The following is a 27,497-nucleotide window of genomic DNA, read 5'->3' as shown; positions in this document are numbered from 1 at the left end:
GCGTATTCTTCCCCTTTTCTCCTCCGCTGTCTGATGAGGGGTCAGGAGAACTCACCTCTCCTCTTCTTCTGTGCCTCCTCCTCAGAGCAGCACTCACTACCGCATTCATTCATCTCTCCTGACTTTATATTACCTTAGATACCTGAAGGGTGGGGGTGGCACGGGGGATCTGAGGTGTCTGTGCACTCATGCTTACACAAGCAGAGTCAGAATAAAATATGATCAGACATATAATAAACATCTAATATGTATGGATTACATTACACCTTTTGTCACACATACATCAACACAGACATATGGGCGCATGCTTCCTCACAAAGATACCTCTCCAACTGACACACAGATATACACGGACAAACACACAGGTGACATAAGGGGGTGATCCAATGAATTAAGTAGAAAATATCTGTACAAGGGTTTTCACAGATCTTAGGGTAGACTGCCCTCTTGTGGTCAATTTATATAGATCATTCATTTCTGCTCGTCTGCTCTGTGAATGGTGAGAAATCACCATTAAAAGATTATTAGGAGTCTTTCAAATTAAAGGGCAAACTGGATTTTGTTGAGGCATTATTCAGTCTATTCTCTCCTGCTTACCAGGGTTTTATTATTACTCAAGGGCCATTAAAACACTGTGTGTGTGTGTGTGTGTGTGTGTGTGTGTGTGTGTGTGTGAAAGTATTTTCTAAACAAACAGACATAACAATCGTTCAACCATAAAATCATATTAGTCTTTCTCTCATTTTGTTTTTCCCATCTCTCCATCATTTCCCTCCCTCTGCATCTGTGCATGTGAAGGTCTAAGGTTGCCTCCTCCCTCTCCTCCATTCCTTTTTTTTCCTCCCTCTTCTGTGCTCTCCATTCCTGGTGCGGCTTTGATCTTTCTGTCATTAGTCAGGTATGCAGAGACACAGTCAAACCCACAAACTTGTCTTTTTCTCTCCCTTTCTTGCTCTCTTTTTGCTCTCTCCCACGCTCTGGCCGGAGAACACCGGCTGACCTGCTTGTCTTCTCAGCTTTCTATCAAAGACAGAAAGGTAGAGCAGTTTCTGCTGTCGTTCCTTTGAGCTTGACATGTACAGAAAGTGACAGTGTCAAAGCACTCAGCCACTCTTTTTTTTCTACCAACATTCTTAAAAAAAAAAGAAAAGAAAGAGGGTTGAGGAGTCTCAGAGGTCTGTCCTTGTTGATTACTAATGACACTCGCTCGCTAAACAGTCAAAAAGATTTATTTGCTCATCTTAGTCAGTCACTCTTGAGATTGTTGCTCAAGTTTAAAGACTAATTCCTGCCAATAGCTATCCCCTTGACATAACAGAAAGCTACTGTTGCCTTTAGATGCAGTAAATCCGTTACTAAAAAGCATACAAGAGATATAATTTCATAAGAACAAAAGCTTTTATGACAGCAAATACAAAGTAAGACTAGGAATCTACTTTTTCCCAACTGGTGACAGCAGTTTCGGCAACACATGTAAAGGCTTGTATTTCTCAGAAAGTCAAGGCTGCCAAAAGGTGCGACAGTTCCTGAAAATGAAAGACCCTGCAGACTTAATTGGTGATCTTTCGATCTGGGCTTCCTCCGAATCTTGACCAACACAAACAAAATGTGAGCAGCAGAGAGAGTTATTTGAAAACGTATAGAGACTGCACTGTGATATTACAGAACCAGAACAAGCATCTGACTTCTGACAGCACAAACTCACTCTATTGAAGCGCCTGAGCAAGACACAGACTCCCTGCAAGATAGAAAGGCTTGTGCATTTGTCTGTCCAGCAGCAGTAAGTCTCATAGAGCAAAACAACATATCATTATCAATTTTATCACTACAACAATTAGCACAACGATGACATGTGCTGTTAGGTTTCCTTCCAGTGTCACAGTGTACAAACCGACTCTAATACAGACAATATTTGCAGACAAAAGGGTTGAGGAGACACCACGTCGCAGCCCTGCCAAGGAGAGCATTAGTCATAGGTTTCTGAAGAACTCTAAATTTTCCACTAACGGCTTAAGGCAATGTGTAAGTACAAAGGCCTCGTTTGTTCAACATGTCCGTATCATTTAAGCAAACATATCACAGAACTGGCTCCAGCAGATGTATGGAACACAGAAAAATCACTTTTGAGCAGCAAGTTGCGAATTTCCTGGCAGACTGCTCAAACATGTATAAATAGTATAGTATAAATAGTCTCCACCTCTCTCTCTAGTCCCTCAGTCCATCTTTTCTCCTCTCTCATACTGCTTCATCGATTTCTCTCTCTTCTCGACCTTCCCTGTTTTGTTATTAGCTATGAGTCTGAGTTTTCATCTAATACTCTATCGAACGCTGTTGCTTCTGTTGCCTTAAACAGTGGTGTGACCAGTATAACAAAAACATAGAAAAGGGTAAAAGAATTACTGTTATAGAAATGGCAGTTGTTCTAAACATGTGGTAACATCAAATGAACAAAATAAAAATAAATAAGTAAATAAATTCATAGATAAATGCTGCCAACCCCCCCCCACACACACACACACACACACACACGGGCGAAAACAGTCATTGTGGTCATGCATGTAGGACAACATGATCCAAGGCAACACTTTTGGTTTAACCTGAGGGCTTGCATTCCCACTGAGAGAAGCATGTAATAACATAAGCTGACCACATGGTGGCAGAACCTGCATGTGTAACGCAAAGAGGATTTACCTTGAAAGTAGCTGAGAATGAGGAATTTATTTCTTCATGTTGTTTTACCCAAAGTTGTAAACCCTGTTCATTCTAAATGACAGTGCATGTGGCCTTTGAGCAAGAGACTTCACCATACGGTACATATTTTTTTGCTCCCTTGAGATTAAAAAAAATTACAAACCAAACCAAAGTTCAGTGCAATAATACACAACAAGACTGAGGAGACAAAAGGATAAGAGATATAGTGTAGTACTCACATTTTCAATGACAAACGTCCACTCTTTGTCTTCAAACTCCTCTGCGTGGGGATCCTGCAAGGCCAGCCGAACAAGACATGCTTCAGTACATAATATTAAGTATATCAGAGCAGACTGAAACAACAGCATCAAAACTTCCACTTCAAAATTAATTATTTATCCTGTAAACCATCTTGAGCAACACTCACTTTGCAATCTTGTTAACAATCTTGAAACGGTTCATTTCATTTATTGAGGATTACAATCTTGGTCCTAACTGTGCCAGGAGACTTACGACACAGAAAACACAGTGTGACAGCTCGTCTGCTCTGCCAACACTCTCTCTACTCTGACGTGGTTCACCCACTGACCTGGTTTGTCTCTTTCCCTTCTCATACAGGCATCAAATGTTTTTGCATTAATGAGGCTACCTTAAAATTACATGACAAAGAGCTACTGAGTCTGTCTGGTCTATATCTATGTGTATCTGCACATGACTGGATGATCTGAAATACATTTTGGTGTGTAATTGTTATTTATGGGGAATTGAGCTTTAACCTGAACAGAGAGGAAAACTGCAACTTTGACATGAGATATTATCGATGTTTCTCTCTCTGTCTCTCTGTCAGGCTGGTTGCTTCTGTGATGATATACAGTACTCTTGTTTCTGTGCTGTCTAACTTCCTGCCCTCATCCCTGTCTTGCTGTGAGGTGATGAGAGGAGACAGTAATGGAGGCAGAGAGACAGCAGGCTGCCCTGTCTTAGCATGCTGGCATGGATGACCTTCACTGCCCTCAAGGAGCAGAAACACACACAGGACCACATTCACACAAAACCGCAAAATCACTGCTGGACACACAAAGACATGCAAATCTAACCTGATCAACCCACCCCTGATTCATGCAACAGGCTAACACACATTTATAACAGAGCCAATGCATGCTCAAACCAATGCACACATAGATGCACACCCTCACTGCACAGTGCACTGCTGAAACAACTGAAAACATCAAATAACTGATTTATTAATGGAACGATAAAATGCCAATTTTATTGTTAATTAAGTCACTTATCAAGTAAAAACTAAATATTTACCAGAGATAGATTCTCAAATTCACTGCATTTCTTTCTTATTATCAGAAAACTGAATACTGATGTAATGAGTCATTTCAATACATCACGATATCAATATCATCATGTGATAGGCTTTGTCTATTATTACTGTTCCTATTACTGCTATTACTAATCAATGAAATCAACACTAATTGTTGTTACAGCCCCAGCATGTAGAACATATGCACACAAGCAAAAACATGCACTGATGGGTTTTCTGTCTAACTGCACTTGTGACACACCCCAGGAAATCAATATCCCTGCAGTCTGGCACAACAATCAAACAACGCCCACATGAGGAGAAACACACACAGAGACACACAGACACACACAGACACACACAGACACACACAGACACACACAGACACACACAGACACACACAGACACACACATCTGCCTCATCCTAACAAATTTTTAATGCTCCATTATTTAACAACCGCATAACAGCTTCTAAAAGGCAACAGAGCGTGGCGATACCAGTCATCTTAGTTTATTCTCAGTTTATGGTGGTGTCTGCAGTTTTTAGTGCTGCTGGTAAACATAACTCTCTGACGGTATACCACATTTTTCGGAAATACTGATGTCGTTAAAATGTTTCAACATTAACAAGGGTCTTCATTGATAAAATACTTGACACAGTCGTGCTTGTGCAAACAAACATTTAGCTCCTCTACAAGTTTGGAAAATGCAGATGTGTTAAAAAAATTCACAAGCCAAGCCCCAAGTGTTTTACTAAGGATCGGCTAGTACTAAGTGTCCACTCTGCTTTCTGCACATCCTCTCTGTTAGGATCGATTCTGTCTGCAGAATGGACACTGCCCGGTTAAGTTACTTCTTAATTTAACTGTTTTCTGGTGTACATCTCCCTGAAGTACAGGCCGCAATATTGCTGAGCTCAGCTGTTTTTACTGCAAAGCTTCAGGCCACACAGAGCTATGAGAGTATGTTTAAATCACTGTTCGAGGTCGACACACTGCAGAAATATCTGAATAGATATTTGAGTTTAAGAAATTTAGACCTGCATTAAACAATATAACAATATTAAGCAATATTTTTGCTATTAAAGGGTTACTTCCAGCTATTCATTGTTGCTACTCCAGAGAGTTAGGGGATTCAAGAGACAGATTTAAAAAAGAATGGCCAGAAATGTTGCAGTGGAGTCGAGATGAGATATCCTTACTTACGTAAGAAAGTCGAACATCTAGCAAACTAAGCCCTTGCATATTTTTCTAAGCAGTTTGTGGAGCGTGAACCAGAAGTAAAAGGCAGTGAGTGACTTATATTGGTCAGGTTTCCAGATCTACACCTGCCATGAGATTCTCTTGTTGGTCTGTGGTTATGTTAGTTGGCAGCTCATTTTGCCATCTTATAGATGGCAGAGGCGATGCTGTTTGATCTGTGGCTTTATCTAACAGTAGTGGGCGAGTTGTGCAGTCAGTGGCTTTGCTTTGTGCCTCATCACAAAAACAGCTTTATTACTTCCTCTGGGACAGGAAGTGGAAGTGGGCTCAGAATAAAGCAACACTGACATGTTCACTGGTGCTAAACAAGCACAGGCCTAGAAAACTGGGCCAGTACACATGAAAGTCTGACTTTCTCCATGGGTGCATTTAACTAGCAGACATCACAGAACGTTTTTACAAAGGTCTGGAGGTAAAGAAAAGTCTCAGATTTGTATTTTAATTGTGCAGGAGTTTACCTGAAGCATTGTAAGGACCTTCTGTATCAAGTGCCTGATTGGAATTCACTACGATGTTTTTATATAGTTGATAATGTATACATCTATGAATGAAATGTAAAAAGCTACCAACACATCCACAGAGCAGAGGCAGGTATGGAGGCATTTACAGCAGATGCTCTGGTGAAAGCACAGAGAGGTAACAGGACACTGAGCTCTGAGCCAACCTGTCAGCACAAAGGCCCAGTATGTTTAAGTAAGCTAGGCACAGTGACAGATACTGTCTGTACATGTATGTCATTTACAGACATAACTGTACCACTATACACATATGGACATTCCTTTCATAAAATACATTTCGAATTTTCAACCCTCACTTTACCACATAGTCTAAATGTTGTTTGTGCGTAACCTTTTTAATGCACAAACAATCCGGGCAAACATAAAGATAACAGCATTTTGTATTTCTCAAAATCAAGACTACAATCCCTATTGAGACCATTGTCTAAATCTTATTTGCAATTTCTTATGCACTCGGAAAAATTTGAATCTACAAACTTGATATTAATGTAACATGAAGTAATATGTCAAGTGGCATAAAGTCCAAACAGAGCTACGCTTGTGTCAGTGCTTACCTTAAAAAGAGTGACTGTGATCTCAATGTTTTCTGGTACAGGCCACACCACCACTCCTCTGTAAGGATTTTTGATACCAGGCTGCCAGCTGTGGGCCTGCAAGAGAATTTTATTTATTTATTTATTTTTTAATCATATTTGTGAGATGTGTATGTTTTATTGTTTCTTTACTTTATTTCAGAATGCCCCTCATCAAGAAACAAACCTTGGAAGATTTCCGTCGACTCCTGCGTGTCCACACCACCACCAGTTTGTCTGGTTGCCTGATAGAAAAGACAAAAAACTAAGTTTAGTGAAAAGTGACTCATTCATCAATGCAGTTGTCTTTGTGTCTCTGTTTCTACCAACATATCAATATCATGTTCAGACTTTCAGACCAATTGATTAAAGCTTGCATCTTACTGCCTGAAGTCTTACATCCCTGATAAGCATACTACTGCACACACACACACACACACACACATACATACACGCACACACCGACAACACATACACACACCTGCACAGTCATTCATGGTATGAATAAATCATGAGACACAGCTAAACCCTGGCTTTGTCTCTGTGGACTGCAGCACAGACATCAGGACACACACACACATGCAGTAACACACACACACAGTTACAACAACCTAACCCAGAACAGGTCACAGTCACACTGAACTGACAAGTGTCAGGAGACACGGTGTAACCCAATAGTCAAACATGAATTAAATTAAATAGCAAATGGGGAGAGCAGAGTGCAAGTAAAAGCCATAAGTCCACAATACGAGTGAAAAAAGACCAAAAAAAAAAGACAACATAAGTCATAAAGACTGTTTGAGTTTAGCATGAAAGAGAGGTGAAGTGCTGAGAGAAGTGACACACAAAGGAGTCTGGGTGTTGAGACAGATTAGCTGCTGTAAGACGCTCAACACGGCTCAAGGTGGACGGCTTTGTCGTATATGTGTCAAACTGAGTTGAAGTGTGTGATGTGAATACAACAGAGGCATGGGTCTGTTAAAAAGCTGCTTAAATGCCTAAACCACAATGTATTGTTTTTCATAGTACATAGCCTATACGTGTATTCAGTGCAACTGTGTAATACAGTGCAGCAGTCACAGTCCACTGACGCTATTTTCAGCATGTCCATCATAATTAAGAAAGTAAAATAACTCTTAATCAACTGTAAATATTAAAAGATGCACCGATGGCTTAGTCCTTAAAAGAGCATTGGCTGACATTCACACTCATTTAAAAGAAAAAACAACTTCTCTCCATCAAGCACACGCTTCATAATCATAAAGATAAACCTCAATGCAACTGCTTCATAGATCATAAACGTCTCACTACTTGCTCTTGATGTGAGAGGAACACAAACAAATTGAGGACTGCTAAATGTTACACATTCTACGCTTTATAGACAGAATGAGAAATCATCCAAAACACAGCCAAAGCAGTTACTTAGCTGGCAAGTTGACAAGTTTGGACCTGCTTGGTTGTCACTCCTGGTGCATACTGTGGAGGAGCGTGTGTGAGCGGTGGAGGGTGAAAGACCTGTTCCACTGTGAATGTTATGTAAAGGGAAGACGATACAAAGAAAAGCTACTGCAATCAACGTATCGCAGACATTTTTTGATTTACTCTTTAAGAGTACTTTTTATATCTTGCTAGTAAGGCAACAAATTGGCATCGGCCTGATACTGACATTATTAAGTGGATCGGACATCACTTCACTTCAGACCAACAACTTTTTACGTCATGTTACATTGCATTAATCTTATTTAATTACTCAATCAGTTCAACATAATGAGGTGTGCATAATATTGCATATCGTGATATTTGGGCTGGACTGTATCAAGATATTACATTTTGGATATTCCCCAGGTTTACAGATCGATGTTCAGTATCAACAGATACTCTGATAAGAAGTTGCATTCCTATATTTTAGGCCAAACCACAACCAAACTGTCAGGACCCACTTGACCCTGATGAAATGCCTTCATAAAAAGAAACCATGATTTGGATTTTAGCCATAGACGAGAGGTGCAGATGCCAAAAAACAAGACTGTGTCAATAGGAGGGTCCAGGTTTCAGCCCCTGTTAGCCCATGCTACGGAGCTGACCTCTGACCTTACTAGTGAGAAAATAAAGGAAGAAAATTGCCCTGCAGGGATCAATTAAAATCATTTAATTCTATTTTGTCAGGCTTTGTTAAAGCCAACCTCATTAACACACTGATGGTCCAGGCTAATATTCATTTACTACAGATAGGTCACTATTGGAGTATAAGTTAAAGAAATTGCAATACAGAAACAGTATAGTAAAGATATGTTTTAAGTTAAGATATATTCATTTTTTAACAGTATCTTGGCCACAGTTCTCTCTAATTAGACAGCAGCACATATGAAAAGAATGTGGTAATATTCCTCTATCAGTGTGTTGGATATATACCCATTTATAGTTGGTGTGCATTTATTATCCTCTGCATTCTAGATAAAGAATGACTGACTTTGTGACAGAGAGCAAGAGAGAGAAAACACGAGGAAAAGACAGGATATTAGCAGAGGGACAGACAAAGAAAGCCAAGGAAAGAGAAGTGAGAGAGAAAAGAGAAGAGAGGAGAGAGGGGAATGACAGGCAACAACTTCAGCCTTGAGGAGAGGAATTGCATAGAGAAGCTATTGTCCAACAACACAGGCCATATCAGAAAGCATGCACATGCACACAAAATACCACCCTCTGTTTTTTCTCTTTGTACTGCACTCGCTGTGCTATGAGAAAAATCTAAACCATTTGTCTGCAGGCTAACTGACTTCTGAACACTTTCTGGTGCCTCTTGTGATCAGCTTCGACCTCACTGCGGCATGTTCGTTCTGTGGAACAGGAATCAATGAGCCATCAGAGAGGAATGCCACAAATAAAAGAAAAATGTGATGAGGATGGAAAGCGAGACCCTGAAGAAGGACATGTAACGTGTACATTCATGAGCCCTCAATCACACAAAAAGTTATTTCTAACATTTAGGCCTTCAGTTTACAGTGGATTGAGTTTATAATGGATGGAGATAATGAAAGTCCAGTACACATCTGTTTCTTTGTAATGATCTGGTTTTTTGCACTGACGATGGAGCACCCCGAAAGACTGCAACTGTTTCACATTATTCTAATGGATGTAGAATAAATAAAGTTTTTCTACTTCAGTATTTGCTTCCAATAGTAAGTGTGAGCTCAGGTGCCTCCCATTCTCTTGATTATCTTTGAGAAGTTTGAGAAGGAAAATTCCTGAGCATTTGGAGGAGAAGGGCCTCGGTAACAGGGGTGACTAACCCCATGGTCACTCCAGCTGAGCTCCAGAAATCCTGTGTAGAGATGGGAGAAACTTCTCAAGAAGGACAACCATCTCTGCAACACTCCACAGATCTGGGCTTTATGGCAGAGTGGCCAGGTGGACTCGTCTCCCCAGTGAAAGACACATGAAACCCACTTAGAGTTTGCAGAAAACGATTAAAAGACTCCGACTCTCAGACTGCAAGATTAAAGATTCTCTGGTCTGATCAACCCAAGAGTGAACTGTTTGGCCTCAATTGGAGGAAACCAGGCACTGCTCATCACCTGCCCAATACCATCCCACCAGTGAAGCATGGTGGTGGCAGCATCTGGCTGTGGGGTGCTTTTCAGCAGCAGGGACAGGGACACTGGTCAGGGTTGAGGAAAAACTGAACAGAGCCGGTCCACAGCACTCGAAAAAACAAAATGTGAAAAAAGTGATGGAGTCTGAATACTTTCTGAATGCACTGTCAACATTTGACCACATTTGTCTCACAGAAACAGGTAACTATGGCTCTCAGAGCAGGAGCTTTGACGTCCAACAGACTTCATGTCTACCTGTCAATTAGACATTAGGAGACGAGAATGTAGATTTCTTTGTGCTTTAATACAGCAGTTATGAGAGATGAAATATAACAGACTACAACTCTGTGATGCATACTAAAAACAGACACTCTGCAATACAGACAAGCACACAGTGATATGTTATCTCTCTAACCAATACCACACTGCAATGCATGTAAGGTTATTTCCTTGTAGTGTATAATGTGGTTGTTGAGAGTAGACTGCTGGGATATAAGATGTGATGTAAGTAGTCCATTCTATGTCTGTGATTTATATAATCTTGCAATGCTGCATTCCTACTTTATACAGTACATCCTATACCGTGAATGTCTATCTTAATACTGTGCTTATGCAACAGTGCAACTGGGATATAATAACCCATGAACAGTTGTGTACAAAGATGCTTGTTTTGTTTCTCTCGACCCTTGACTAGCTTAAATCCAGGGTATGAAAGCTTTTACATGTTCTAAAACACTAAACAGCACATGTATTATGCATTGCATACACTAAATAGTGAATTTTATGTTTCCAAAACCAGCCATAGCTGTTTGCCTGGATTAAACAGGATCTAGCCCTTGCACATACTGCAAAATCAGCTGTACTGTTGGGGGAACTCTACTGAGGTCCCCCCCAGTGAGAGCTGTTAAGAGATATTTTCTCTTTTATGCATGGAGAGATGGTTTAAGTTTGATGGTGTCAGGTAAGCCTCAACATGGAGTCATTGTGCTCTGTATTTTTGTGTTTTCCCCAGTCATATGGAGCTGTTTAAAGGAATATATAAATATAGTTATGGTTTGTGACCCACACTCTGACAAGTGATATGCAGTACAGGAGTGTATATGCACATGCATATCTGCAGTGCTAAAAGTCTGCTATGTCTGATTAGCACCAAAGATAAGGTCAAAATGAAAGAAATGACAAGGTAACAATTAAAATGCTTTTAAAGTACCGTTTGCACGCAGCCCCTTCAAAAGCTCAGCTGAAAGATTTATTTTTCATACCTGACCTACTTGGCAATTTCTGATTCAGCAAAGACAGCGACAGCAAGATGGTCGAGCGTGAAAGAGACGAATGAAAGGGAGAAGAGGAAGAAAGAGAACGAGAGGAACAGAGAAGAAGGACTGCTCTCACTTTGCTATGCTATCAGTCAGACTGGCTTCTGCTATCAAGACAGATGTAGCCGAGCAAACACAATCTGTGTGACTGTCACACTCCAGACTGCCTGATAAACCTAACATACAAACACACACATACTAGACATTACGTGACAGGGCGAAGTGCCAGTTTTAAATTTAAATCACGTCTGTATAATGCAGTGTTCACAGTGTGTGATCAGCAATTTATTTATTTTTTTATTTTTTAAATTGTCCTATCTACTACCTGTTATTTCATTTTTTGCATCAGCATTTCTTTCATGTTTTGCTGAATTTCCTTTTATCATCGTATGAACTAATTTTATATTTTTTTACCAGGCAAAACTCTACCAATAAAACTGCACCTCTTAATATTTGTAAGCTTCTGGTTTTATTTATTTAAACCTTTTAAGATGGGATTTTTATCAGTCTCCAGAGTTCTTTTCTATCTCACCAACACACATCTCCTCCATTGTTTTGTCTCTGTTTTAACACTTATCATTTAATATTTAACATTAATATTCCATGTCATACTCTGGCCCTCGCTGAAGCTCCAAAACTCTAGCGGAAGTAGGGTTTTTTGCTGTATTTGACAAAAGGAGTGAACAAAGCATAAAGAAGAAGTGGATTTTGCTGTGACAGTGGTTTAAGACTTTCTGTTTGCATTATGATACCATTCGTCTGCCATGAAAACTTATCGCTTTTGGAATCCACAACAAACAACAGAATTTAAAACACCAGAATCTGTGTGTATACGCAGATATTAGAGAGTGACCACGATAATCAAAAGTGTGTGCGTTTGTGTTTGTGTGTGCGTACGTTTCACTGAGTTTGTCTGGTCTATGCTGACTGCCCCTTGCCCTCCATTTATAGAACAGTCAGAGTATGTGGCAACTAAGAGCTGGGTCAATGACCCAGAGTTAACATTGAAAGCACTAAAGCCAGACTCAAGTGTCTGGAGTAAAAGCTAAAGCATCTCACTAATCCTCTTGCTTGATTGTGACTGTTTACTCTATGTGTGTGTGTGTGTGTGTGTGTGTGTGTGTGTGTGTGTGTGTGTGTGTGTGTAAATGTTCGTAACTGCTGTGAGCTGTGTGACATGGCCACATTTTGTTAAATCAAATTCAAATTTCCAGGATTAGACACAAATATTAAGAGAGTGCATGAAGTGTTTGAGCTGGTGTGGGTAAATTACATTATTCTACTTTCATACTCACAGTGAAAATTCTTTTACCATGCTTTAAATATGTGTATAGTCCATAAATCAGATTTTATTTTCCTTGACACAAACATTTCAAGACTGGCACCAAGCATGACTCAAATATAGGCCTTGCTACATCAGAGTTACAGTCACAGTTACCTCACACGTCTGAGTGACCTTGTGACTTCAATCATATTATACTAACTTTATGTTTCTTTATAGGATTTTAACAGGTGATTAGCACATTTGACTAGCCCCATTACCCAGCTGGATTCAGCTGCATCATATCACTCTTTTGATAAAGACTATTGTTAACATCAATACAGTATCTGATCTGACAGGTGATCTACAACTACAAAAGCTACACAGTGGGGGGGAGTGAACTGGGACTAGACAATATTCTTCCATTTGCAGACTCCATTATTCCCAGTAAGAGCGTAATGACATGAAGTGTAAAGACTCCTTTTGAAGCAGCTGTATTCTACATTCAGTAAGCAGCCTGGTTTGTTTTAAGTCAGCTGCTTGTCATTTTTGAGAAATAAAAATAGAAAAATAGTTGCATGGAGACACTCGTGGCTAAGAGCTTAACTGCAGAGATGGACCTGCTGTAGGTGCACCCAATTATAGATCTGCCATGGATTTGGAGAGAGATTAGGTTGGAGCAGGTTACAAGCAATAAAGCAGGGAGGCTGGATGGATGAAAGTCAAGATCAGAGGCTCCACATGCCCTGAGGAATGGAGGTCAGTTAAGAGTTATTCAAAATGACCCCCCCTGAAAGCATATAGGGGGCAGAGGACTCTAAATGGCAAAGACTAACAGCCAGGAGAAGAAAATGCGTTTCCTTTCTGACAGGACTGTCAGGACTGTCCTGATGGCTGAGGGGTTAAAACCATCTACAGAAAGATTTTGTGAGCAGCTGGGAAATAAAATAGTGAAAAGGTCTGTGCTGAGATGGTGAAGTTGACTAAAATCTGGAATGATATCCAATTAAACTAACGGACACTGTCTACAGTTTGTGAGAAAAATAACTGATAATGAAGTCCAAGAAGTGTAAAGATTGGGAATGATAAGCATTTTTTGATCTTGTTACTTTAGTTTACTGGCTCATCTCCAATGCTGTTACATTCCTCCCTTATCACTTCCTCTAGATTTCTGAAATGGCAAGGGGAGGTCCACTCATAACTCTAACTCTACATGTGAAAAAGGCAAGCTCAAAGAAATGCATTTTCTATTCAAACTTTCCGAGTCTTTCTACAGTTTAATTCTCACGGGAAAGAAACAAGTAAAGCTGGTGCAACCTTTGGCTTTTATATAGGCAGAAAACCCAGCACAGTGATGGGGTGTTGAGCTCACAATTAAGCAAGAAGCAAGACAAAGATGAAGGGGTCTACGCCTATGCTCAAGAGGGAACAGAGGAAAAGAGGGCTACAGAGAGCAATGAGATACTGGACAGAAAAATTAGTGCTAGCAGTAGTCAACATGCAGCTTACTTCCACTCAAAAAGATGGCACAGTGAAGGCCTCAGGGACAGGTCAGGCACAGCAGGAGTCACTCGGATCATGTGTTTAAGAGCATCCTCGACATAAAGAAAGGAATGATAGGAGGCTGTCTTTCAGTAGCATAAATGAAGTAATAAAAAATCTCTCCTCACTTAACAACTACACCCCCCTTTACAAGCTTGCTAACAGCCCTAGGGAGAGACTGACACAGCAGGAACCACAACCATCATGTGCCTAAGAGCACTGACTGCAGAGAAACAAGGAGCCATGGTGAAGACAACAACATCCATTTCTTTAGGCAATGATACATAAGCAGTCAGGCGACTGTAGCATTCAGCAGTGATGTTAATTACCAATCAAAATTATTTTGCCTGATAAACAAACTGAATGGACGAAATAAAATATTAATAACAGAAGAGGAGCTTTGAATGCTGGTCATGCTTGCTGGTAAATCATAGTGCTTTCTGCATTACATCTTTTAGTTTCTTTTCCTGTTGATGTTTCTTTCATCTTATCATTGAGCCTGCAGCTAATCTGAAGTTTGCTGCTTGTGGCCGACAGCATCTACAGTAGGAAGTGTGATGTGATGTTTGCCAAAAGAAATTACAGTCACTGGGGTGAAGAATCTAAAGGTAAAGAGTGGTCTGCAAAGGGATTGTGCTCCTCTTTTACCAGGGGACGTGGTGATAAATTACAACAAGGTGATCAACCAGGAGCTCCTAAAGTCTGGTACAAGTGCTGGTACAATAAGGACAGGGAACTTACTGGTGTCCACAGACCACAATTTTGCTTCACAGACAAGGAGTTTTAAGCAGATAAGGAGACTTTTTTTTATTACACATTCTTATCCAACAGCTGCAGCAAGTTGTGCATCCTAAATTTCACCTGCACCATCTACATCTTTTAAAGGGACAGGGTTTCCAAAATGTAACACAATTACACTTATCGCTTATGGCTTGTGGTGTTTTGCTTTGCTTTCCCAACACACATACAGTGTGCATTTATAAGCCTGCAGATGCTGCAGCACCACTCTGCAGGCTGATAAATGATGAGCAGTCTCCAGGGCCATGTATGTTTCTCTGCCTGACAGCGGTGAAACACACACACCAGCAGAGTTTTCATCAGATTTAACACCCCATTGACTGCTTCACAACCCTGCAATGTTTCATTTCTCTTGGTGTGTGTGTGTGTGTGTGTGTGTGTGGGAGGGGCAATGTAAATGCCTGTTTGTGTCCATAATTGCAGCACAGAACATCTACACTTGGGTGGATTCCACTGCAGAGCAGTTAACATGACATTATCAGAAAGAGGAAGGAGAGAAAGAAGTGAAAGGAGGTAGCGAGAGAAGAGATCGAGTAATCTGGAAATTGAGAAACAAAGGGAAAGAAGGAGAAGGAGAAGAGATAAGGCGGGTACAGAGAAAGACAAAGAAGAAAATGGAAAGAGGGGCTTTAATGATAGTGTGAGAGCTGCCTCAGATGACACCAGTGGGCTTGGTGCAAGAAAACAATTACAGAATCAGAGGAGAAGAGGGTGAAGAGCTGCACGCTGCACTAAGAGGATAAAACAATCAGCAAAGTGACATCAACAGCAAATGCTATAATTAAGGAAGTGATAAGCAAGCACACAAATTATAACAAGTATCAACTATGAACACATGTGTTTGTGTTTGCCCCGCTTTTGGCATCAGTTCAGCTAAAATTTCCAAAAACTTTCAAAGACATATGAATCAGCATACGTAGGCAAATCAGTGACTGAAGCTCTAAAAGACAGACTGCACCGAAACACTCGACGATTTAAGCAATGAAACGATTAAACCCAGAGAAACAGTGTTATTTTGTCCGAAACCTCAAAAGCATTGCAACGAAAACCCCCAATTCTGTGGTTTCATCCAGAATTTCTGCACAACAGATATGACTGCTTCGTACTATCACCTGGCAGTGAAACCACCATCCCGGTGCCAAATTTGTACTGGGGAATGTGTCACGGCCTTCAAATTTGAATAGAATGGAGAGCCACGTCAGAGAAATTGGCAAGAAGATGTTTCTCTGGCAGAGACATGATGGACGCTTGCCCTAATGCACACATGCTCAGCAGAAGACAACATGTCACAGCCTGACACACACTGGTCACATTCTCTTAAATAGTGAGGCATCAGTCAACTCACAGCCCGATGCGTGGACTGTGGTTTCTAGGATTCACATTCCGGTGCAAGTGCAAAAATCTCATTGATTCTCTGTCACAAAGTGAATGAAAGCTTGGTTACTGGGTGTATAAATGAATAAACAACGTGGGCCGATAAGGAACGAGACATCTATCAAGTACTGCAGTGGTGCTACGACAGTCCACAGGTTAAATGCTGAAAAAAATAAATCAATTTCTACACTGCAGGCACGAACAGCAGGACAACTCTACACTTGGAAGGAGAAATATAAATCCACGTTTGTCTGATGAGAGTGACTGTGTGTATGTTCAGAGTTTTTTAAATCCCTGTGAAATGACTGGTTGGTGTGTGTGTGTGTGTGTGTGTGTGTCTTCAGGGTTTCAGCACAGCCCTTGATTGATATGAAAACCTCTCCCTTCACTAACTCTTGAACCTTCCCTGTCTTTCCATGTGGCAGTGAGGGAAGCAGTCTTGGTTTGTCACGCTTGCATGTCGCCAGATAGAATTACCATGTAATCAATAGCGTCTCTGTGTCGTTTCCAGTGTATAACTCCCATATCCTAACACGTCTGTCAGCAGCAATGACACTCTTGACTTTTGATGTTGTTTTTCAAAACTATATTTCACCAGTCAAGTTGACTAAAACCACACTGTTGTTGAAAGGCACTATCCTCAGGGGAAAGCTAACAAAGGGAGCAAGTTTTACATTCATGTATAAGGTCATGTTGAGGGACAGAAAAGTTTGCCTCGCTGACTGCACTCCTCCAGGTTTTACTTTGTATCTGAGGGTTTAAACCAGCAACTCTCTGGTCAAAAGTTTATATTCATAGATATAGATGATGATACAGACTAGTCTAAAAGATAGGAGAAATGGCAAACTAATGCACAATAATTTGCTAGCATAGTCACGTATGAGTGCATCAAAATGATTACAAAAAACAGAAAGCTGCAGAGAACAGAAATTGGCTCACACAGGATACTTTCAGATGACAACTTGTTGCACAGATGGTATGAGCTATAAAACAGTCTGCATGGTATGACACCAGCACTCACCAGTTACAAGTAAGCTTTGCTGCCTGACTAATGAACTTTACTCCTCGCTTAATCAAGAGGTTTTGAGTTTAGCCGCTTTTATTTGCCACAAGAAGATTATACGATGCATCCATTCCTATTAATTATCTCAGCAAGGAACATGGGGTTTCTGCAGGTGCAAGCTGCTGTGTGTGGTGCATTCAAGAGCAAGAGAAAAACCTCAGAGGTGGATGCTTGATAGCACGCACTGACAAGCTATGTTATAAGAGAAAGGTAACCTGCAATACAAACAAGAACAACAACAAAGACGTGTGAATCTGTGCTGCTCATATACAAGCAAGCACGCTGCATGACTTATCAAATCAAGTAACAAGTGGGTTAAACGTGCTAAGAGACAGATACGGACACCATTATAAAAGATGCAAGAGAGAATGAGGGGAACAATGAATTGTCCACTCAACAGATTTGAACAAACATCCTCTTTCATACCGGGCCTACAGATAAAGGTGACATCAGCTTGCTGAAATTTTTGACCACTCTTCCACACAAAATTCCTTCAGTTGCAAAAAGTTTGAGGGTTTTCTTGCATGTATAGTTTCAAATCCCCTGACAACATTTCAACGGCAATGAATAGGCCATTCCACAACCCTCCATTTCTTCTTTTTGAGTCAATACTTGGTGGATTTGCTAGTGTGCTCACGATCATTATCCTGTTGAAAGGTCCATTTCCATTTCAACTTAAACTTAAACTTTCGGACATTATTTTTAAGTACTCTTTGATATGATACAGAAGTCATAGTTGAATCAATGACAGCCAACTGCCCAGCCCCTGAGGCAACAAAGCAACCCTAAATCATAACATTTCCAACACCATGCTTCACAGTTGGATTGAGGTGCTTCATCTGAAAAGCTGTCTTCGGTGTGCGCCAAACATGTCTACTGTTACTGTGGCCAAACAGCTCTATCTTTGATTTGTGTGTCCAGAGCACATTAATCCAAAAGGCCTGCTCTTTGCCTATATGTTCATTGGCAAACTGTAGTCTTGCTCTAATGTTCTTTTTGGACGGCAAAGGCTTTTTCCTGGCACGCCTCCCATGCAGGTGAAATTTGTGCACTTTCTTTCTGATTGTAGAGACATGCACTCTGACACCAGCAGCTGCAAGAGTTACCTGCAGATCTTTTTGGGGTTTTGGAGACATCAAATGGTCGGCTCTTGGCGGCAAATTGTGGACAAATTTGCAATCGTTTGAAATTTTCACCACGTGTAAATGATTTTCCTTACAGTGGAATGATTTATTTCAAATAATTTGGAGATCTTTTTAATTCCCTTGCCAGACTCTGAGGCAACCACAACCTGTTTTGTGAAGGCCTTTGAGGGATCTTTTGATCTTGGCATGATGAGGTTTAGAGGTTTACATGAAACACCTGCAAGCACAAAGGAAGTTTTAATCATTGGTACCTATTCTGGAACACCTGATTCTAATTTTATGGATTTGCAGGTGTGATAAATTTGGGATGTACTACATTTTCCATGCTACTGGTCTGTTTTATTTGTTATCTAAATTATGACAATTACTACAAAAGGTCAATTTTATGTGTCGTTTGATGGCGTCAATCACATTTATTAATAGGCACTGTTAAAAAGAGGATCAATGTTTGTTTGTTCAATATGTTGAAAAAGTCAACAATTTCCATGATTCCAATATATTGACTTAATACTTCGTCATAACTTGTCCTTTTTATCATTTGTTGTAGTCTGAACTTTCTGCTCATCATCTTCTCACTGACTGTTCATTAAATGTTTGGTTAGGTAATGATAGCTCCCCTAATGACAATTATGGAGTCAGTCAACCAGTCAGGTGCACAGCCAGCCAGGTGGCATAAGTGGATCAGTCGACAAGTGAAGAGGTCAACAAGCTATTATAACAGCAAAGTAGTCAGAGGGTGATGTTATCATGACCTTAACAGAATTACAGATTAGCAACTATTAAAAAGACATGTGAGGCAAGAATAAGCATTGAAATGAAAGTGTCTGAACTGGAAAGTCACCAGACTACATATGTAGTTAATACTACATAGTCGGTGCAATCATTTATCAATCAATTAATTACCTGCTAAAGCTCAAAGGCAACAGAAAATAGAGTTAACTTTTCATCAAAGATGTTACAATTAAGTTTCAAAGGGGCAGTGCTGCAACACTGTGAACGGTGCTTCATTTCACTGGCAAACACAAACACTGAACTCATTAATGTTTTAATGGTTGCTCTGAACTGATTCTGGAGTCTGACATGGGTGTGTGAGTGGAATGCTAAGTCCCTCCTCTCCACAGAGAAATCGACTAGCACAACTAGGCCGCAGATAAAGACCAAAAAATTACTTTACAAACACAGAATGTGACAGGAAACTCCCCCAGTCCTCAGCTCCTCGTCTCAGGAATGAAAATAATAATGTTGAGCAAATTGCTCAAAGAAAAAAGATTGTTAGCTGGTAAAAAAAAAAAATGCAGAGAGGAAAAAAATAAGGCAAGACCTCTCTAAAGTCGTGAAGTCTGTTATTTGCTAGTAGTCAGATAACTGACAGACAGCCTATACCACCAACTCAACATGCTCATTTAGCTGAATAGCCACTGATGAAGGACAACAAGTGCAAATGCTACCAGTCATATCACCAAAAAACAAGAGCAACAGTCAGCAACAGGCACTTTACGACAGATCAACAGTGCCCAAAGGCCAACTGTCGATTTGGTGTATCAGAGCCCATAAACTTCCATCATCTTCATCTGCAGGTGACATTCACAAATGGGACTACATACTGACTACTATCAAAATGGTACATGTGCAGCATATTGTGCTTTGGAGGGTCACACAAACAGTCATATCCCTCATAATGCATCATGTAATCTGGCAGGTCCATGTTCTGTTTTGTAACAGTGCTCAGTATTAGCAACTCATCTTAACTAAGACGTAAAAATGTAATTGAAACGGTTCCGGTCTACAGTGACATTCCCTCCAGAGAAAGACAGAAAGAGGCCACATTACCTGAGGCCATCAACGAAGATTCAAGCACCAAAACATTTATTCAGACTGGATGAAAGTGCTCATGCAAACTCACAGTAGATTCCACATAAGAGGAGTCAAGCAACTAATCACACCTAAGGCATGGGAATCAGAAGAACCACACGCACAGCAGAGCAGACCTGTGAACTTCTTACCTACTGTTTGAAGTGTTCCCTTGAATTATCTAGACTTTGGAGATTATTATACTGAGCCTTTGAGTGTCGGCCAAGTGTGTAAAATGTTTTTACATTTCACACAATGTACATTCAAAGCATCCACACCTTTATGAGCACGTATGGGCACACATGCATAAGAACACTGGCACGAAACAAGTGTGGAGTTTTTCCTTCCTGTTATTGATTCCAGAAATGAAAGGGATGTGGGTTTTCAAAAATCACTTCTGATGGCTTCAGGATTTGAGATCCATTTGAGCTCTGGGGACTGTTTCCAGTCGGCAGGGATGGAAAGTTTCCACTGCAACAATAACATACCGTACTGATGAAGTCCAAGGAAGGCAGAAACTGTGCGCCAACGCTTTCTCACACACTTTAAGCGAGACACACAAACATGCACTCGAAGACATTTGAAGATCCTGAGGCAACACTCTCTGCCGCATACTGGATGTAAAGGCAGACACATCTCACATGAGAAGGTATATAAATACTATTATAATGACAAAATGAAACGGGGATGATGTAACCCTGATATGATGACAGAGTGTAAAGTAGTCTACAGCCAAGAAGTATTTGATCAAAATCTGAGTTCTTTGTAAATCATCTCCTTAGGTTGAGATATTTAGACTTCATGTCTTTATAAATCAGCTATCCCAACTACTATAGATAAGAACTATGCAACATCAAATGTCTATGTATACATATTTCTTCCATTGAAGATCATAAAAGAGTCCTGCTCAGATTGCAAAACAAAGCATATTACTGACTGTGTGCTGAGCCCACCCACCCTTTGCTCTGGGAAGAGATGTACATTTTTCTCATTCCATTCTCCAACACGTTAACATCTGTCCCAGGTCGAAGCTCTGTGGGGCTGTATTATTCACGCCTACAGCAAGCTTCTTGAGAATCCATGACTGCAGGCTATATCTTTGCTTCTCAAGTCTCCGCTTTTCACCCGCTGCAGGACACATACCTGCAGGATGAAGTGTAGCATATATCCCACTATCTCTCCACTCTATCTTCACCTCTGAAAACACACCCGACAGCTCTTCCACCTCTTTACGCTGAATACCATTCATTATTCCATCACTAAAGAAATGGCTTTTGGTTGTGCTTTTACATAGAGGACAAAGCCACAGGAAAGTCTGCTAAAATAAAGCAAAATGAATAAAGAAAACATAACAGGCATGATGTAGATTATGTCAGTGTTAGGACATTTACTGTCATTTCTAACACAGCGCTCGCTTCCTGATGAAGAGGAAGGAATGGGATGACATCTCTTCTCTACAACTTTGAACTTTCATAATTCAAGGTCATTGTTTTCATGTCAATAAAATAGATATTTTCAATTCTTGTTACTTTGGACTGGCAATCATTTGATATTTGCAAATAGTATTAACACACACAATTTGTGGCAAGCGGGAGATACAGAGAAAAGAACAACTTTTCCCAGTCAGCAACTCTTATTTCCATCAGCTGTAAAGGGAGTACAATAAAGCTCCTGTAATATTATAACTCTCTACACATTATTAGTTTGCTGATACAGTAGGGCAAGATCCTAATTTAAAAGAACAATGGGTCCAGAATTCTCTCATAGTTTGTCCACTTCCTGTGAGGTCAGAAGTCAAAATCAGATTCCCAACAGCATCCTTACAGCTGGGAGGGATATAATGGTTTGCTCAAGGAAATTTCAGGAGAGCGAGGGCAGCTCAAACCCAGTCAATCAGGTTGAAGGGGAAAACTCTCTGCCTGCCAGCGTCTTTACTCAACACTCAAACCAAACAAATTCAACATTGGCACACAAGAGAAAAAAAACATAGTAATTTTACAAGGCAGTCGGGCCCCTCCCAGCATGCAGACATGCCTGCACACCAAGGAGACTGTGTATGTGAGTGTGTCTGTGTGTGAATTATGGCCACCAGGAACGAGCTCAGCATTCCAGCAAAGACAGAGACATGCAGTTTTCATGAAGCTTAAATGACAGCACAGTGGTCACATGTTATCCCCAAAAAACTCACCATTTCTTAGTGCATTCCACCATCAGTTCCTGATAGGAAGCCACAAACTGGAATTTGGAGGCATGCTTTCCCACACGTTGCAGTCTCTTCCAAACAGAGGCCATGTTTCTTTTGGAACGGGTAGTTTCTGTGCACCTATCCCGTCCTGGACTTCCTTCTTTGGGCTTCCTTCACACGAGTTCACGCGAATGTTTATATGTATCTTAGCATATCCAACCCGCACAGATACATAGTTAATGTTTTACCGGAAGCACACTGGAAAAAAGGGAAAGACTGCACATCCAGTCGTAGGTGCTGGTCTTCAAAAACTGGCTGATAAATCCGTATGCAAAGACGAGGAATCTCTGCAGCAGTGAGCGAGATCTGATTTGACGCCGTGCATGATTTTATCAAGTAAATCACTCCACAATTTCGAAAGGCATGACGAGTAATCCTCTGGGTAAAAATACCATCTTTCCAATTGATGATCTTCCTGCAAAATAAAGAAAAAGTCACAGTTAGTGGAGTAACAGCCACTGCAAAGCCCCGGTATTCCGGAGGATCCTCGCTGATTTTTTTTTTTTTAACATTAAACATCAAGTAACTCCACAACCCGTTAACCTTCCCCGATACAGAGATGCTTTGTCTGTTTAACAGCTTTCCCGTTACCGTCGGCTGTATCACCTCAGATGTTAAAACAACCCAGTTTATCTACACCGCCAACGAAACACTTTGTTAATGTGTAAGAATGTGATGAAGACTCCACTTGTGCTGCCAGCACGGCGTGCCGGGAGGCTAAGTACTAGTGTACGAGCAAGCTAACTTGAAGTGTTTGATAATAAAAATGTGATTTTATTACTGAAACAGTGACAGAGAGGCAATGACATTACAATAAAGCAAGTCGTGTCAACCATCCAGTGTAGAAAAACCAGCACCGAGAGACACCACCCAAACCTGAGACTCCAATAGGCATTTTGTCAACATGGAATATTTGGTGGAATGTCTCCGAATCCAGGGAATAGTCTGAGCCGTTGTGCTCCGCTAACCGGGGTGATTCAGCTACTAAGCTAACGAGTTACCATGTGAAACTAGGTTAACGGTGCATGTATGACACTCACCTTACTGTAACATCCAATGCATTATCCGTTAATTGGTCTTATCGGGAGTGTCAGGAGATGGCGAACAAACCAGCACCCGGGCGAGCGTTGCCCGCTTGCTAGCTAATTATCGCCTTCTTTACAGCAGTACCAACACCAGCCATTTAGCTAGCTAGCCTGCTAGCGACGACGGCTAGCCATCACAACACGGTACGACTGGAAACCGTTGCGTGCCAGTTGACACATTTGCTCCACAGGTAAGCGCACGCTCCAAGACTTAGGACCGAGTCAGAAACGACATTTGTTTGAGCTTGTCTAACTTTGACAAAGTTAAACAAAAGTATTCCAACCCCAGGCAGGAATTCCCACAGCAAAGTACTCTGATAGTTACCGATAGTTTGACCGCTCTGCTTCACTGAAGTCCTTATAGCTAACGAACATATGGAAGGGACTTCCGTTTGGGGTATTTAAAATAAAACCGTTACTTTTCGACTGGCTCCTCTAAATGTGCACACAAGTGTGTTGTTTAATAATTAATCTATGATAAATCTGTTCAGGTTTTTTGTTTTTCAAAACGACAGATTCGAGAATAATACATAGGGTTTTGTTGTAAGGGTGACAAATTGACGATTTTATTTTGAAGGCTATCCCTTATACTTCCGGTCTGGGTCTGCGTTTATCTTAACGTGCTTGACCTTCGCCTCTCCATCATTTCGCCTACCGCCTGGATGACTGAGAGGCTGAAGAAACGCCCCCGGGCATCAGCTATTGGTGGGATTTTTGTGCCATTTATAGATTATTTACTGATTCATGAGGCATTTCTGGGTTGTTGTGTTATCACACTGGTCAAATCCAACATCCATCAAAGACATTAATCCTTGAGTGCGAGTGGAGATAAAATGTTATCTGGCTCAGGTTTTTCGTTGAATCGTTTGCTGCTGTCCTAAAGACTCACATTCTCCAGCCAACTGTAGACTATAGCATCTGTTGATTAAAATATCTATTGGTCGTGCAGTTGTATGCAAAAGTTTGACAACCTCAGGATAAATTACATATTTTGTTGATCAGTGAAGTGAAAAGAAGAAGTATACCACTCAGAATACAACCCATAAATCAAATGTTAATGCATTGCTCATTTTTATTTCATGAACTTAACAATATAAAAAAAAATTTAAAGTTTGGGCTCACCCATTACTTGATATTAAGTTAGTGTTTCTTTTTAAGTGTGTTATCTGCAGGGTTTCCTTCACTTGAAAAATCACCAAATTTTGTGAAAGCACTAAGAATGAAATACAGTGTTTATGATTAAATATTCTTACATGGCCCTGTGTGCAAAAGTGTTTGGGTGAGGGTAGACTTACTTAAATCAAACAGTAGCCTAACTGGCCAAATCATTTCAAAGATTTTAGATGAAAACAAAACATTTAGATCACCCAGGACACTATAGTATCACCCATCAGGTTTGTGCTAATGAGGATGACACTTCCATTTCCTGGTCCTGTCCCATTATTAAGTGAGTGTTAACCTTGTACTGTTGCATGCCGGAGGGGGTCTTTTTCACATGTTGAGAGGAAATAAAACACCTACCATTCATCAGAAATCAATACCTCCTCCTCACACACACACACACACACCGTCACACATCTTTCTCACTCCCTTGTTGTGACCGCAGGCTTGTAAATGCAGAACAGGACAGGCAGAAGGGAGGAGGCCAGCTCTGCTGAGGGAAATAGGGACAGACAATATGAGACGGATTAATTCAATCTCAAATAAAATATGAGCATAATAACAGGAAATTGACATCTTATCCTTTTATATGTTGCTCAGGGCTATAAACTGAAAGAGAGATGGTGGATTTATTTTGCTGTTTGGGAGGGGTTGAGCAGTAGAGGTCTAGATTCTTTAAGAGCCCAGTCAAATTCAACTCATCAGAGTGAAGCAGGATATAGATATAGAATAACACAGAGCCAGTGTTTCTATTCAGCTATTCAGCTTTAAATCTTCACCCAAGAGCCATATCTGCTCTTTAATGAAAATAATCTGCAGCACTGAACATTGGATTTGTTCTGAATTTAGGTCGGCCTGAAAATCACAGGAAAGGTATTGAATTTTTTTAGCCCTGTGGTCAAATACATTGACACGGGATGGTTTAAACCTAATGCAGTAGTCTTTCTGATTATATAATGGGTTGTGTGTTAGAAATATTGAGCTATGAACATCGTCTTTTATAGAAATTAGGAAATGTATGCACCTGTAGATGAGGTTGCAAAGGGGCGATAGGTTATACAGTGCATGCTTTGTGATAAAAACCCTTCATGTCTCTCTCACCATCCTGACGGAGAGCAGTATTTTCAGATCAGCTTTCATCCACATAAGTATTTGTTAACTGAGAACAATTTGGGGTTTAGGGTCAGAGTCGATTTGACAGCAGGGGGCCTGCTGATCCCGCTGCTCTGTGTCGCCTGTTTACAATTTACTCTGACAGATTACAGAGTGCCTCCCTTCATGCGTCAAGGAATGCTTTGATGTGACAAATGACCCCGTGCTAAATGACGCTTTGTGTGTCTGCCCACATGTCAGCAAGGGCCTTATTTCATACATCACACAGGGGGGAGGACGGGCCTGCCGGTGTGTGTCTGTGTGAATGAAAGAGTGTATTATAGAGGGACAGTGAGAGAGAGTGGCAAAGGTCAAGTAGAGTCCTGTGTGTGTTGCCCTGCCACCTCTTTTCTTTTTACATGTCTGATTCATTCAAACAAAATAATGGTAATTTGCATCCCGTTGCTAAACGATGAGTTTTATTTTCCATCTATATTCTGCTTTAATGATTGAAAAAAATACAGATAATGCAGATTGTCATAATCTCACAGCAAAAGCTATTTCATCCCTTAATCACAATAACAACTTTAATACTGCACCAGGGAATCGTTTTACGTGCAAATACAATCTTCTCGACCCAAAACACATGGTGAGACTGCAGCAAAGAAGAGCCCCCACCCCACCCCAACTGGGATTTGCCCTATTTGGCCGCAGTTTATTTCTGTTTCTAGATACTGTCCCCTCTCTAACCACAGGACGTGATCCAATCCAAACCAAAGGATAACACACAGACTGTCAGCTGTGAGTGAAACGCTCTGTCCAGAGAACATTGGGATCACTGACATGATTAATGATTACCTGATTTATTGGAGATAAAATCAGGTCAATCTCTGCAGCGCATGATTGAAGTTGTCTGGTGAATATTTGAATCTTGATTTGTGTTTTTGGTTCACGTGTGTTTTGTCATTTCATTGCTCTCCAAAGGTCCACAGCTCCTGCTACTCCAGATATAAAGCACATTATAGGTATAAAACACATTGCACGGATGGATTTCATCGCAGAGCGACTTCTTATTGTATGAAGGGAGAGAACAAGTTTCACACCTAGAACTTCTCTCACCCACTCACTGTGTTTTCCTGTGTGGCGAGCCAACAGAAACACACCCTCCAGGATCTCAGCCAGCTCTTCAAGCGCAGAGTCTCAGGCGTTTGGTGTTCAACCACTTGAAAAGACCTGTTAACAAAGCACAGTCCTTCAGATAGAAGCCAAGTGAGTCTGCGCCACTTCAGTGGAGCAAAGATAGCCAAAAGTATCACTGCTGACTGTGTTGTGGGACGATCAGAAAAAAACATAGGCTGAAGCCTTTTACTTCAACCTGTAACCTGAGAATGTGATCAACACACTCTTTACGGATATTTTGATTGTGCTTCTGCATTAGAGCAAAAAATGTGTATTCATCCACGGCTGAAAGTAGTCCCCAACAATTTACTCCACTTTGAGTAATGTTTGCTAAAATCTACAATGCCCAGTTGTTTTAGACTGTTTAGATTCTTTTTTAAATGAAGGTATATATTCATGATGGGATGAATGGCCTGAGTGGAAGTCTGTAGAAGTGCCAC

At 40.7% G+C, this 27,497-nt stretch overlaps 1 protein-coding gene across 5 annotated transcripts in view; it reads right to left on the bottom strand.

The window, feature by feature from the left end:
• The window catches only part of ehbp1 (EH domain binding protein 1), a 136,374-nt gene extending 112,391 nt beyond the window's left edge, over window positions 1-23,983 (bottom strand). For 3 of the 5 annotated variants that reach the window (XM_023425303.2, XM_023425304.2, XM_087179031.1), the window contains exons 1-5: window positions 23,581-23,982; window positions 22,484-22,955; window positions 6,543-6,600; window positions 6,338-6,433; window positions 2,931-2,984 (exon numbers count right to left, since the gene is read on the bottom strand). In XM_023425303.2, coding sequence (XP_023281071.1) covers window positions 2,931-2,984; window positions 6,338-6,433; window positions 6,543-6,600; window positions 22,484-22,587 — 312 coding nt within the window. In that variant the 5' untranslated portion in view covers window positions 22,588-22,955; window positions 23,581-23,982. Of the gene's footprint in view, window positions 1-2,930; window positions 2,985-6,337; window positions 6,434-6,542; window positions 6,601-22,483; window positions 22,956-23,580 lie in introns of all 5 variants that reach the window. The other 2 variants (XM_087179030.1, XM_023425305.2) reach the window with 2 other exon arrangements.
• Between the last annotated feature and the right edge of the window lie 3,514 nt (window positions 23,984-27,497).

This window comes from Seriola lalandi, unplaced genomic scaffold (assembly GCF_002814215.2).
Source record: "Seriola lalandi dorsalis isolate HSWRI2012SDOR001 ecotype SW California unplaced genomic scaffold, Sedor1 jcf7180002054769, whole genome shotgun sequence".
NCBI lineage: Eukaryota > Metazoa > Chordata > Actinopteri > Carangiformes > Carangidae > Seriola > Seriola lalandi.
This window is presented reverse-complemented; position numbering and strand designations above follow the sequence as displayed.